Source organism: Canis lupus, chromosome 2 (assembly GCF_011100685.1).
Source record: "Canis lupus familiaris isolate Mischka breed German Shepherd chromosome 2, alternate assembly UU_Cfam_GSD_1.0, whole genome shotgun sequence".
Lineage (NCBI taxonomy): Eukaryota > Metazoa > Chordata > Mammalia > Carnivora > Canidae > Canis > Canis lupus.
In genome coordinates, this window is record NC_049223.1 from 83,612,414 (window position 1) to 83,624,785 (window position 12,372).

General features: G+C 61.3%; 1 protein-coding gene and 1 long non-coding RNA gene across 8 annotated transcripts in view; one reads left to right on the forward strand and one right to left on the reverse strand.

Moving 5' to 3' along the window:
* On the forward strand, positions 1-4,482 carry LOC119870504. 5 transcript variants are annotated; one of them, XR_005356186.1, is made up of 5 exons: positions 1-816; positions 1,282-1,476; positions 3,053-3,141; positions 3,396-3,508; positions 4,041-4,478. It is a non-coding gene; the product is annotated as an uncharacterized LOC119870504 (long non-coding RNA). The 5 variants fall into 5 exon arrangements; XR_005356185.1 differs by having other exon boundaries at positions 3,396-4,482; XR_005356188.1 differs by having other exon boundaries at positions 1-805; positions 3,396-4,481.
* Positions 4,254-12,372, reverse strand: part of TNFRSF1B (TNF receptor superfamily member 1B) — a 26,964-nt gene continuing 18,845 nt past the window's right edge. For all 3 annotated transcript variants that reach the window (XM_038531977.1, XM_038531979.1, XM_038531980.1), the window contains 6 exons: positions 12,024-12,117; positions 11,457-11,695; positions 10,878-10,955; positions 10,087-10,121; positions 8,443-8,650; positions 4,254-6,327 (listed from right to left, as the gene is read on the reverse strand). In XM_038531977.1, coding sequence (XP_038387905.1) covers positions 6,041-6,327; positions 8,443-8,650; positions 10,087-10,121; positions 10,878-10,955; positions 11,457-11,695; positions 12,024-12,117 — 941 coding nt within the window. In that variant the 3' untranslated portion in view covers positions 4,254-6,040. The remainder of the gene's footprint in view (positions 6,328-8,442; positions 8,651-10,086; positions 10,122-10,877; positions 10,956-11,456; positions 11,696-12,023; positions 12,118-12,372) is intronic.

Here is a 12,372-nt window from a genome sequence, read left to right on the forward strand (position 1 = left end):
GCCCCTGCTCCCCCCAATCCCTCGGTTCTGCCCCAGGACCCCGTCCGTCCCCCAGTCTCTCTCCTTAGGATGCCTTCCCCCCACATCTGCTGTCCAAGCCACACAGACAAGCCACATCGTAGTTTTTAATTTACTACTTCGTACATTTTTTAAAAGAAAAAAAGGGAAAATCATGTACTTCACATAATTCAGTATGTCCAGAATATGACCATATCAACCTGGAAGCCGACAGGAAAAAAAAAAAAGAAAAAGAAATCATGCGGTATTTTAGGGGGATTTTTTATAGTAAGTTTTTGAAATTTAGCGTGCCCTTTACACGTGCGGCACTTCTCCATACAAACCAGCCACAGCTGAAGAGCTCCCAGTCTTCCTCCAGAGGCTGCAGGCTGCGGGGGCCCCCTCAGATGGTCCTATAGCTGGATGGTCCTATAGCCAGAGGGTCCTATAGCCAGAGGGTCCTATAGCTGGATTCCACCTCCCAGAGCATTTCCCCGCTATCTTACCTAAGGTTCCCTTCAACCATCACCCTGTTGTATTTCCTCATATACAGGACTTAATGGTACTTGAAATTATCTTGTTCCTACTTATCATCACCTTTCTGCACCCTGAAAGCACTGATTTTCCCTTCCACAAATGCCTCTCTAGCATCGAGATATTGCCTCGCACAGAAAAGGCCCGGTTAGAGGTGCTGTAGGTGAACGAAGGAATAAATGAACAAATGAACCCTTCATCTTGCATCAGCCCCACAAGGACAGGAAGACCTCAGCTCATAAAAGTCAGAAGATGCAGGAGGCTTGATGGCAAGGTTGCAGTAGGGTATTAACCATCATAATTATCAACCCTCATAACGCTGAGCTAATGAAGGCGACTGCGGGCTGAACATTCCTGGCAAGGCCTGAGCTCCTCAGGGGTGGGAACCGCCTATCAGAATCTCAACGCCAGGTCCCCTCGGGGAATGAGGTTTGGGTGTGAAACCTCAGACTCTGCAGATGGGAGGCAGAAGGGAAGCAGCCCATTAGAGCGGAAGGATCTGAGTCCAGATCTTCTAGCACAGGAACCCTCAGCTGTACCTGGGGAGTTTATTAAAAATGCAGATGCCAGGGGGTCCCTGGGTAAGTCAGCGGTTTGGCGCCTGCCTTTGGCCCAGGGCGTGATCCCGGGTCCTAGGATTGAGTCCCACATCGGGCTCCCGGCATGGAGCCTGCTTCTCCCTCTGACTCTCTCTCTCTCTCTCTGTCTATCTTGAATAAATAATAAATAAAATATTTTTTAAAAATGCAGATGCCAGGACACCAATCAACTAGTACTACTGAAAAGTCTTTGGGCCCTCACTTTGGAATCCCTCGGAAGGCGCATGGACCAGACAGCCATCCTCCTACTAAATATCTACCCGAGAGAAATGGAATCACATGTGTCTGCAAAGACGTACAGGAATGTTCACAGCAGCTTTATTCATAGCAGTTAAAAACTTTAAAGGTTTTTTTTTTGTTGTTTAATTAGAGGGAGAGAGAGAGGGCATGAGCAGGGGGGAGGGGAGAGGGATAAGCAGGCTCCTCACTGAGTTGGGAGCCCGATTCAGGATTCACTCCCAGGATTGAGCCACGGTAGATGCAGCGGTCACAGCATGGGAGCATCTACTGGCCACGGACACCCCACTGGTGAGGGGCACACGAGGTGGGGGATGTCCCTTAATCGCCACCCACGCTGGACCCTTAGATGCACCTTGGCCCACAAGGGGCAAGTTTTCTGGGGCAGGCTAGATTTGAGGGGCCTCCTCAGGACTCCCTCCATCAGGCCCTTTCTCATCTGGCCTAGTGTGCATCAGCCCCCAGAATCCTCTAGACCAGAGAGGACTGGACACTACAGAAATGTTTCCTTTGGCCCACACCTTGCTGTAACAGAATTAGAATTACAACATTTAAAAGGTTGGAGATTGGGGTGCCTGGGTGACTCGGTCAGTTGGGTGTCGGACTCTTGATTTTGCCTCAGCTCATTTTCTAGGGGTTGGATCAAGCCACACATGGGCTCTAAGTGGGAGTTAAGGGAGTCTGCTTGAGATCCTCTCTCCCTCTCCCTCTCTCCCCTGCTTGCACTCCCTCCAAAATAAATTGTTAAAATATTTTTAAAAGCTGGAGATAATACATGAGAATCTGTATTTGGGGCCTTTCTAGAAAAATTGGAAGATTTGGTGACAATGGAACCCCCCCCATACTTCCTATGCCTACATTCATTCACTCGTTCACCTTTTATTGAGCACCTACTATGAGCCTGGCACTATTCTATGTACTTGGCGCCACATGACTGAGCAAAATAGCAAACCCCTGCCTCACTGGAGCTTATGTTCTAGCAAGAGGAGCAGACCGTAAGCAATAAATGTAACAGAGATGTAAATTATAAGATATCGTAACAAGTGATAAGGGCTTTAAGAGTCCCAGAGGGGAGGTAGGGATCTCAGGGGTGGGGGGAGGTGTTGCAATTTTTTTTTCTTTTTAGAGAGAAAGCACAGGGGGAGGGAGAGAGAATCTATGCCCAGTGCAGAGGCTGCTCAATCTCATTACCCCAAGGTCACAACCAGAGCTGAAATCCAGTCAGATGCTCAACCAGCTGAGCCACTCAGGCCCCCTAGGCAGGGTGTGGGTGCGGGGTTGCAATTGTAATTACAAACTCATTTCATCAAATTGTGAAGGTATTTAACTGTCTGATAGGAATATAGTGCGAATCACATACTAATTCCAAATGTTCTAGTATCCACGTTAGCGTGAAAAGAAACAGGTAAAGTTAATGTTAATATTTTATCTAGCTGACACTGCAAAATGTTATGTCAATATGCCATCAATGCAAAAATGATTGATGAGATATTTTATATCTGTTTTGTGCTGGGTCTTCAAAATCCGCATCCTGCCCTGAGATGTACTTCACGCGCCTCGGGTAGCACTGGCTGCGCTCGGTGCTCAACGGTGGCCAGGGCCCCCGGTGCCGTATCAGGCAGCGCAGGCCCAGACAGCTCAGGACAGCTGGGGACAGCTCAGACGCCCGCCCTCTTGGCTTACAGGTGCAAGGTCTGAGCTCCAGATGGGACACGGAGGTTCAGGTCCACACTGCGGGTTCCTGGCGAAGCTAGAACACAGTCCCTGGCTTCCTGTTAGCTTTGCCCCGGGGCAGCCTCTCAGCTCTGCCTCAGAGGAGTCCAGGGGAGGGAGGGAGAGAGGGGGGAGGGAGAGGGAGGGAGGGGAAGGGAGTGGGAAGGGAGAGAGGGTGGAGGAGGTAGGGAGGGAGAGGGAGGGAGGGGGAGAGGGAGGGAGCAGGAGGGAGGGGAAGGGAGGGAGGGAGGGGGGAGGGGGGAGGGGAGAGAGTGCTTGCCCTTTAACCCCGGACCCTGTGGCTCTGTTGTGCAGTTCTAAGGAGCTGGTTATCGGGAGCCTCCCCGGGCAGGCTGTCCTCCCAGCTGGACTTGGAGAAGTACCACGCCTCGGGCCCTGCCCGGCGCCCTCCTCTGCGGGGCAGGGTGGTGGGTACCTCGCCTGTCTCCTCGGGCAATAATGGAGAGGAAATATAGAAGCTCAAGGGGCATCCGAGCGGCTCTCCCCTCCCAGCTCGAGTTTGCGGAGCCCTGCTCTGGGGATGGAGAGGGCGGAGGCAGGGCCGAGGGCGAGAGGTCCAGGGAATCACCCAGAAGAGGGCAGCGCCCAGGCGGCCACCCTGACCCGGGGGTTGGCTTGGTGATTTCAAGGCCAGCCAGGCTCCCCCCTCCCCGCCCCCCCCACCTTCTCCTGAAGTCTCTCTGCCTGCAACCTCCTCCCCACTTTTCGTTCTGGAAAAGGGCTCCAGTCTCAGAAACAGGTCTAGGGTCACGTCCAGCACTGGCCCCCCAGGCTGTGCCCCGGGCCCCCCTGTACTCCTGGAGCTGCCCCCCACCCCACACTGCCCTGAGCACCCGCGATGGGCCTCGTAGGTGGCGTAGGTGCCACCGGATGGAGCCTCGCTCCCACTGCCTGTGAACAAGCAGATCTGCAGAGACCCCCCCCTTCACCCCAAAACAGGCTGATGACAGCGAGTGGCAGGGCCTGGGAAGAGGGCGCAGTCAGAGGCCGGCAGGAGGTGCTGGGCGTGACGGAGGGCGGAGGGCCGGGCTCTCAGCAAGCGCAGCGTGAGGGTCCCAGGCCCAGCGGCCACCACTCCACCGCCCCCTACGCATCGGTGGCACCACGGACCACGGACAGGCCCCAGCTCAGACGCACAGCCAGAGCCAGGAGTCGATGTACAAAACAAGGTTTACTTAGAAGCAGGAGTGCTGCCCAGTATACAGTACAAACTCGGGGATCAACAAGCCTGGGAGCCGCGGCCCCCCAGGGAGGGTCTCCTTCGGGGTCAGAGCTGCCCTGGGAGAGCAGCGGGGCCTGAGGTCGTCCCGGGGCGGCCCACCAGGGGGCAGACACGCTCCACCGCCTCGAGGCCGGGGGCAGGGGCAGGGCAGGGGCAGGGCAGGGGCAGGGGCAGGGGCAGGGCAGGGGCAGGGCAGGGGCAGGGGCAGAGGCAGGGCAGGGGCAGGGCAGGGGCAGGGGCAGGGGCTGCCGGGCAGCCGGACGTCGGACTCCAAGGGAATCCTGGTTTCTGGGAAGCTCTTTCTCCTCGTGGCACTGGCTGGACTCGCCTACCGTCCAGAGCTCAGATCCAAGTCCAGCCCCGAGTCCAGTGGAATTTTCAACAAGGGATCCAAGTACCCGGGACCCGGCTGGCTTGTCCAGGAGCCCCCCACCCCACCCCGTTCCTTCCAGAATTCGGTCAAGGCCGCACGCGTCCGTCTGTCCATCCGTGCTCTGAAGGACTCCTGGGTGCGTGTCTGGGGGAAGGGGCCTGACCCGTTAACAGGAAAGAATCCTGGGACAGAACTGCCGGTTTCAGCTGCTTCGGGCCGGCCGGACGACCCAACAACACGGCTCCACAGACCAACAGCACACGACAGACACACGGACACAAGACTGGCTCTCGGCGTCCCGCGTCCCCAGGAGACCCCGGCAGGCAGAGCACCCCGGCGGCCCCGCAGGCTCCCTGGGGCTCCAGGACCAGCAAGGTGGGGGTGCTGAGGCCAAGAGGAGCCTCCTCGGAGGCGGGGGCTGAGGTAGGAGGAGGGAGACTGTGGGCCTCAGTCATCTCCGGTTCCTGAAATTCCCTCGGGGAAGCCGGCACCGAGGGAGGCGGGAGGCGGAGGCGGGAGGCGGAGGCGGGAGGCGGGAGGCGGGGCTGGAGCCGCAGGTGAATCCGTGACGGTCAAAGCAGAGACCAGCGAGCTCCGACTTCCGCTTGGTCATTTTGCTGGCTCCTCCGCCTGCACGGTGCTTTTCTTTTTCTTCTTCTTTTTTTAATTGCCGGGTGTTAAAATCGGAAGATTTCTGGTTGGAGGTTGGCCGTCTTGCCCCAACCGGAGCACTCGCGGGGGCTGCTTGGCTGGGCCCTCTGAGTGTCTGATTCCCGCCGCGTGCAGGAGGTAAAGCTGGCAGGCACGGATCCGGGGGTGCTGCAAGCTGCACCCGGGGTCCCCGTCCCCTCCCTGCACGGAACCATCTGATCAAGGACACCCCCCGCCCCCGCCATGCTGGGACCGTCCTATAGTCTCAGCATCAGGCTAAAGCACTGCCCCTTCTCCATGGAAGGCAGGATGCGGGGCCTCCCAGGAAGCCAGGGCTGCACAGAGCCCAGGGATTTTTTTTTAAAGTAAAAAATTACAAAAATAAGGGCTCTAGAAGCTGAACTCGCAGGACCAGCTGGGGCGGGGGGGCGGCACTCAGAGTGGCAAGGGCTGGCTCCAGGCGGGCCGGCATGCCCACGTCCAGCTAGCCTCCCGGAGGGACGCACACCACGCCAGGAGCGCTTTCCCACAATTCTCCCTGCCTCACCCTTCTGCCAGCAGATGAGAGGAAGGCTGAGGCTGTGGGGCCACTAAAGGAATTTGGCCCAGAAAGAGCCAGAGTCCTGGGGGGTGGGGGCCTAGAAGGCCCAGGAACAGCCCACCTGGGCTGTGACACAGCTCACGCCAGTCTGGCTAACTGGACTTCATGCCAGCGTCAGGCACACCAAGGGGCAGGGGCTTATCCTCTGGGTTCTCCAGCAGAGTCTCTAGAGCCCCTGGCTGGAACTGAAACGGGCACTCCTCCTGGGAGAAGGGGACCTGCTGGTCATCTGGGGAGCTGGAGGGGCCGGCATCCACGTCCCCCGTCGTGTGGCTGGCCTGGGAGGAGCACTGAGGGCCGTGGTCGGAGCCGCTGCTGCTGCACACGTTCACGATGCACGTGACGTTGACCTGGGTCCCGTGGCCGCCGCACGAAGGCTCTGCCGAACATAAGACAGGAGAGGGCGGTCAGTGGGGGGTCTTGGGGCGCAGGAGGTCTCCGAGGCCTGTCCGCTGCCCAGGAGACAGGTTTAAGACAAAAGGGTCCGGAGCGCCAGGCCAAGAGCCGAGAGGCCACGGTGCCCAGCTCTGCTGTGTGACCTCGGGCAAGTCACTTCCCAGCAACTCATCCCACAGGTGGGAGGAGCCCATTACGTAAAGCAGGTGAAGGGGCCCAAGAACAAAACCTACTCCCCACTAGAGTCAGAGAAGGGAGCCGGACCGTAAGCGGGCGTTACAGACCCGGGTCACGCAGCGGACAAGGACTATGAGGAGTCCCCTTCGGGACCGCAGGCAGCCTCAGCAGTCCTGGCCACACCAACCAGGAAAAGGCGAGACCCCTCTGTCACCGGCTCCTTGTCCACTTGCAGTAAAGTCAACACCAAAGGGTTTGGAAATCGCTCCCTCGTGGAGCTGAAACATTGACCTTGAGTGTCCCCACCAGCTGGGGGCGCTGGATGCTGGGTGTAAGGGGCTGCATGCACCACGCCCCCCTACGAGGAGAGCTGCTCCTGCTCTTACTGCGGGGCCCGGCCAAGCACCCAGCCACGCCTGCTGTCAGGGGCACCCGGGGTGGCCTGGGTGTCTGTCTCCAGCTCCTGGGAGCCTGAAAGCAGGAGGGAGCAGGGAGTGGCTCTGCTCGGAACAGCCCCAGACAGGCCAGGGGAGGGACGGCTGCACTAAGGGGGCAGAAGGAAATTTCCACCCTGAGCCACCACAGCATCCAAATGTCACTCGGTCACCACGGCCTTTGCACACGGTGACTGAGACGCTGCAGGGGCGGATGGGGGACGACACGTGGGCACCACCGCACGTTCCCATGGTAGCGAGAGATGTGGGGGCGGGAGGAGGGGGGAGCAGAGGTGACACCCGAGAGCTGGGGGGACAGAGAGCAGGGGCAGAGGGTAGGAGGGGCGGGAGACATGGTCGGGGTCCACCTCCAGGCCACAGCGGAGGCCACACCAGGAGGACTATGGAAGACCTGTCGCTAGGAAATCAGAAAGATGATTCCAAGACTCAAAGGCCAGGAGTTTCTCTTTGGAGTCTCAGGCGCTCATCCAGTGAAGGTTTAGGACCACGGGCCACCCGTTCCATGGGGAGCTCTCAGGCTGGGGTGGGGGCACCAGCAAGGCATCCCAGTGATGAGGGCGGGAGGGGCCGGCGCCCCCGGGGTGGGCACCTCAGTGTGTGAGGCAGCCGGGGAGGGCGCAGACCCAGAACCAGGCGGCAGGGAGGCAGAGGCCGCAGCCCCGCCAGCCAGATGCCCTGCTCATCCGCAGCTGAGGAAGCGGAGGCTCAGCAGGGTTAAGGAGCCCGTTCAGATTCCCAAGGCACCAGAGCGGCCAGGGAGGCGTCCTGGGAGGACCCGACCCCTGCCGTCCCCTGACCTCCCACCAGCAGTGGGAGACGGACACGCAGGCCCGTGGACTTCACCTGCCCCTGCAAAATACACCCAAGGGAGCCCCAGGCTTTCGGGGAGGGGGCAGGACCTCCCTCCAACGGGGGCACTGAGGCTTCTCCCCACGGGTGACCCCGTCACAGACCAGGTCCAGAGCAAAATACATTGTGTAAATGGGGCCTGGGCTTCTCCAGAACCCATGAGGTCCCCACAGCCCTGATGCCTCAGGCCCATAGGGACTGGGCGACGGGCCACAGTGAGTGGAGCCCTGGAGACACCACTATTCACACAGCTTTCCACCTGCGTGGAAAGGGCTCTGGATCCTGAGAGCCCAGGGGGATCTCCTGCCTCTGACTAGCTGTGTGTCCTGGGACGAGCTCCTGAGCCTCCCTGGGCCTCAGGATCTACATCTGTCAAATGCAATAGGTTTTAAGATAACACTATATAGTAGTATTTAATAGATAATTCAGATGCTATATAATAAACATAGAATGCATCATGATGCTGTGATGTTAGGACACGTAACACTTATACGCCATAACACACGGGAAAACCCCTTCCTGGATATCGGGGACTCCAAGGACGAGCTGGGATTGTCTACAAGGCCCAGGAGGCGCACAGAGTGGGGGATGGAGCCAGGTGGGCTCCCACCTCTCACCTGAGCTGCTGGAGCTGGCCTGCGCCTCCCCAGACCCATGGGCCTTCCCGGTGCCTGGCGCCGGCGGCTGGGCCCTGGGGGGCGCCCTCCCGTCCGCGGAGCTGGCTGCGCTCTCCAGGGAGCTGCTGCTGGAGCTGGGCGCCGTGGTCAGCAGGTGCTGCTGCTCGGGGCCGGGGCCGCCGTGGGCCTTATCGGCGGGCAGGTGAGGCTGGAGAGGCGGGAGACAAGGGGGAGCGGTGAGCGGGGCCAGCTCCCTCTCCTCCCCTGGGCACCCCAGCAGCACTTGTGACATCAGCGGGCGGTGGCCGTGGTTCACGCGGCGCTTCAGCCCGCCGCTGCCTGTTCCCTCCATGCCCTGCTCCCCAGACGCGGGGTTCTGTGTGGTTTCTGGGATCAGCATCTGGCTGCCCTGGGTGTGCGAGCCGCGGGGGGGGGGGGGGGGGGGGTGACCGTGGCCCCGTCCGCCAGAGCCCTAGGGGCAGTGCAGGACTCTGCGCAGAAGGCAGGCGAGGCCCAGAGGAGGACGGGACTTCCCGGCTCCCGTGGGAGCCCTGCTACTAGGCCCCCGGGGGCTCGGCCGCATCCCTAGTGCTCCGTCCTGGATCAGGGCGCGTGTCCTGCAGGGGACACTCAGCAGCATCTGGAGACGCTGTTGGCCCGTCGCTCCCGAGAAAGGACGCGGCTGGTGTCCCGCGGGGAGAGGCCTGCAGTACGGCTGAGGGGCCCGTGCAGGGAGTCCCCGACACGACAAGACGGGGAGAAAGCTCGGGGGGAGGTGCTGGGACTCTGTCCTCGTCCCTACGCTGGGTAAACACTGTGCCCCACCTGCCCCGTCGGGGTTACAGCCCGTCCAGCGCCCACTCCCCCCCCCTTCAGGCTGGGAAAGCGCCCGGGCCTGCGACGCTGCTCCAGCCAGAGAGACGAAGAAGGCCGCCAGGGCTCCAGGGACACCGTCTGACGTCCTGGTAAAAGGCCTGGTGGCTGGCGGGCACTGCCCCCTCCGCCCACCGCAAACCCGGCGCTCACGTACAAAGGGGGGACCACGACTTCACGGGTGAGGCCCCACGCAAGAGGACACGTGTTGCCGCAGGGGGCAGAGCTGAGGGCCGCAGTCTCCCGCAGGGACGCGGCTACCGGTCCCGCAGCTGGCAACCCCTCGACCCTCCACAGTGTGAGAAAAATAAGGCCCCTCCGCTTTAGGTGGCTTGCGACGGCGTGCCTCCCCGACCAGGAGCCCACGGCCCAGGTTCGGCTCCAGCAGAAGCCCCCACAGACCCTACTTCGTAGAAAGATCAAAGGCGAGCAGCTTTGGTGGAAGTGAGGGCAGGACGCAGGGCCCAGAACCCCAGCCTCCCTCTCAACCCCAGGCCAACCCCTCCCAGCCCCCTGGACCCGGGGAGGGGGGTGGGGGGGCAGCATGGGGGTGCCCCACTCTCTGATGTGGCCCTGCACGGCCGCCTGACCCTGAGGACGAGCACGGGCTGGCTGGCCTTCCCTCCGCCCACAGGGCCAACACGGACACAGGACACACGGACCTCCAGAATCCACTGCTCCCCCAGACGGCAAGCCAGCCCAGCAGGAAGGGGAGCAGGGGAGCGGGGAGGAGCAAGGGGAGGAGCAAGGGGAGGGCAGAGGAGCACTCACCACCTTGGCTTCTCCCTGGAGGCAGAAGGGCTTCTCTGCGGAGAAGAGAGAGGGGGTCACATCAGGGACAGTGGCTTCCTCGGGCCACACAGGCCGTAAGGAGGGGGAGCACAGGGCCCAGGCACAGCCGTTCAGAGAAGGCCCAGCCCTGGGGCGGTGATCACCCCCGGATGAGGTACACGGGGGCCCCGGCCCGCGCCCCTCCGCGGCACCAACCACTTCTCTAGCGCCCGCTCTTCGTTCCCGCTGTGCCCTCACCCTCGGGTGCCCTTCCTGTCCTGTACACATCTACCCGTGGAAATCCGCTGCGGCTCACATGCCTCCTGCCCCAGAAGCCCAGGAAGATCCCCAGGATTTCCAGACAAGACTCCCAGACTGCCGGGGCCCCCGGGTGGCTCGGGTGCAGCATCTGCCTTCTGCTCAGGGCGTGACCCCGGGGTCCCGGGATCGAGTCCCGCATCGGGCTCCCTGCATGGAGCCTGCTCCTCCCTCTGCCTGTGTCTCTGCCTCTCTCTCTGGGTCTCTCATAAATAAATAAAATCTTAAAACAAATAAAAAAGAACCCCAGACTGCCACCCCCTGGGACTGCTCTGATGGCATCGTGTCTCTTAGCAGGTGAGTTAGCGGCAGTGCCTTCTGCCCCAGGCTCCGAGCTCCACGGACCAGAGCCTGCCGTTTCCAGCTCCATCTGACCCCCAGGGCTGTGCCCAGTGCTGGGCTCACAAGAGGACCCAGAAGAGCCTCCAGAACAAATGGATGAAACCATCAAAGAGGAGGGAATGAAAGCTTACTCTTCTTCTGGGTCACGATGACGCAGTTCACCAGCCCTATTAGCAGCAGACCCAAGGTCGTCACACCTACAATCAGTCCTACAAGGAAAAAGAGAAGCTCAAGACAGCTGCAGACAGCGAAGGCCGGCACCAGGGGCTGGGCAGCTGAGTCAGTGAGCAGGGGTGTCCGGGGGTCACGGGAGGGGCAAGCCCAGTCGGAGGCTCTCCAATTTAATTACACGACAAACCAGCCCAACCAGGCACCAAACTAAACGTGTGTGTCGGCCACGTTCGTCCCCGGGGTCACCAGTTTGAGCTCTGCAGCCCACGTAGTCTTCACCCCAGAGGGAAGCCCATGAGGTGGCCCAGCCCTGTCCCCATTACTGAGACCACCTGGGAGCCCCTCTGCCCTGGCGGAGAAAACGCTGACGCACCCCCCTACCCGCGGTTCTCAGCAGTGACAGCCCCGGGTCTCGGGTCTCAGCAGAGGCCACGTCTCACCACCACCTGCGTCCAGGACAGACGCAGCGGGCTCTGGGGGGGGGACCCTGAGACAGAAGGGAGGGAGGCGGGAGGCTGACCGAGCCCTCCGAGGCTTACCGATCGGAAGCGAGATGTCGCCTGTGCTGAGCCCTTCGGCCGGGGGGCTGGGGACCGCCGGGAACAGAACGGAGGTCCGAGGAGGCGTGCTGGGTCCTGGCGTTGGCTCCGCGGGCCGGGGCTGCGTGGACCCTGGCTGCCGCGTGGAGGCGGGGCGCGGGGCCGTTCTCACGGTGGGGGGCGCAGGTGAGCACACCGCATCCACGCTGGCGTTGCCAGGGACGGCCACCGAGCTACAGCTGCGGGCAACACAGGCCAGGAGGGCTCGCGTGGCCGGGCTCACTCAGGGCAGCCGGGGACTCCCAGCAGTATCCGTGCCCCCCACCCTCTGGCCTGCCCCCGTGCTGCGCCCGCCCACGCTGGCCTGCAGGGCGAGGCCGCTAGACCCCTGCCGGCTGCGCTGGGACCCGCGCACCCCGCGGCGCAGGACAGAGCCATCCTGGCGGTGGACAAGGCTGCCCGACGCCTCAACCGGAGCCGGCAGATGGGGGATTTCAGGTCCCAGGGCACGGCCGCCCGGGGGCCGCCCTCCCTGCTCCTCCAGAACCAGACCACCGGGCCACTCACATCCGGTGGGGCCGGCAGGTATCTGTGGATGACGTCGTGTTGGAGAACGTCCCTGGGGCACACGGAGCGCACACCACGTCTGACGTTGCAGTTCCTTCAGGGAAAACATGGAACCCGTCACTAACTCAGTGGAACAAGCGGGCCTGGCCCGGGAGCCCTAGGAGACGTGTGAGGGGCCTGGGGATCTCGGTCTGCACCTCTGCCCCTTAGAACACACACGTGTGCATCTTACACACGCACACACAGCTGGGTGCTCTGCTGTTTAACCAATTCTAGGGAGCTCCTGGTCTCCAGGATCATGTGGGTTCAACTTCTGGGGCACCAGTGGATCTTCCGGGAGCTTCGGGCT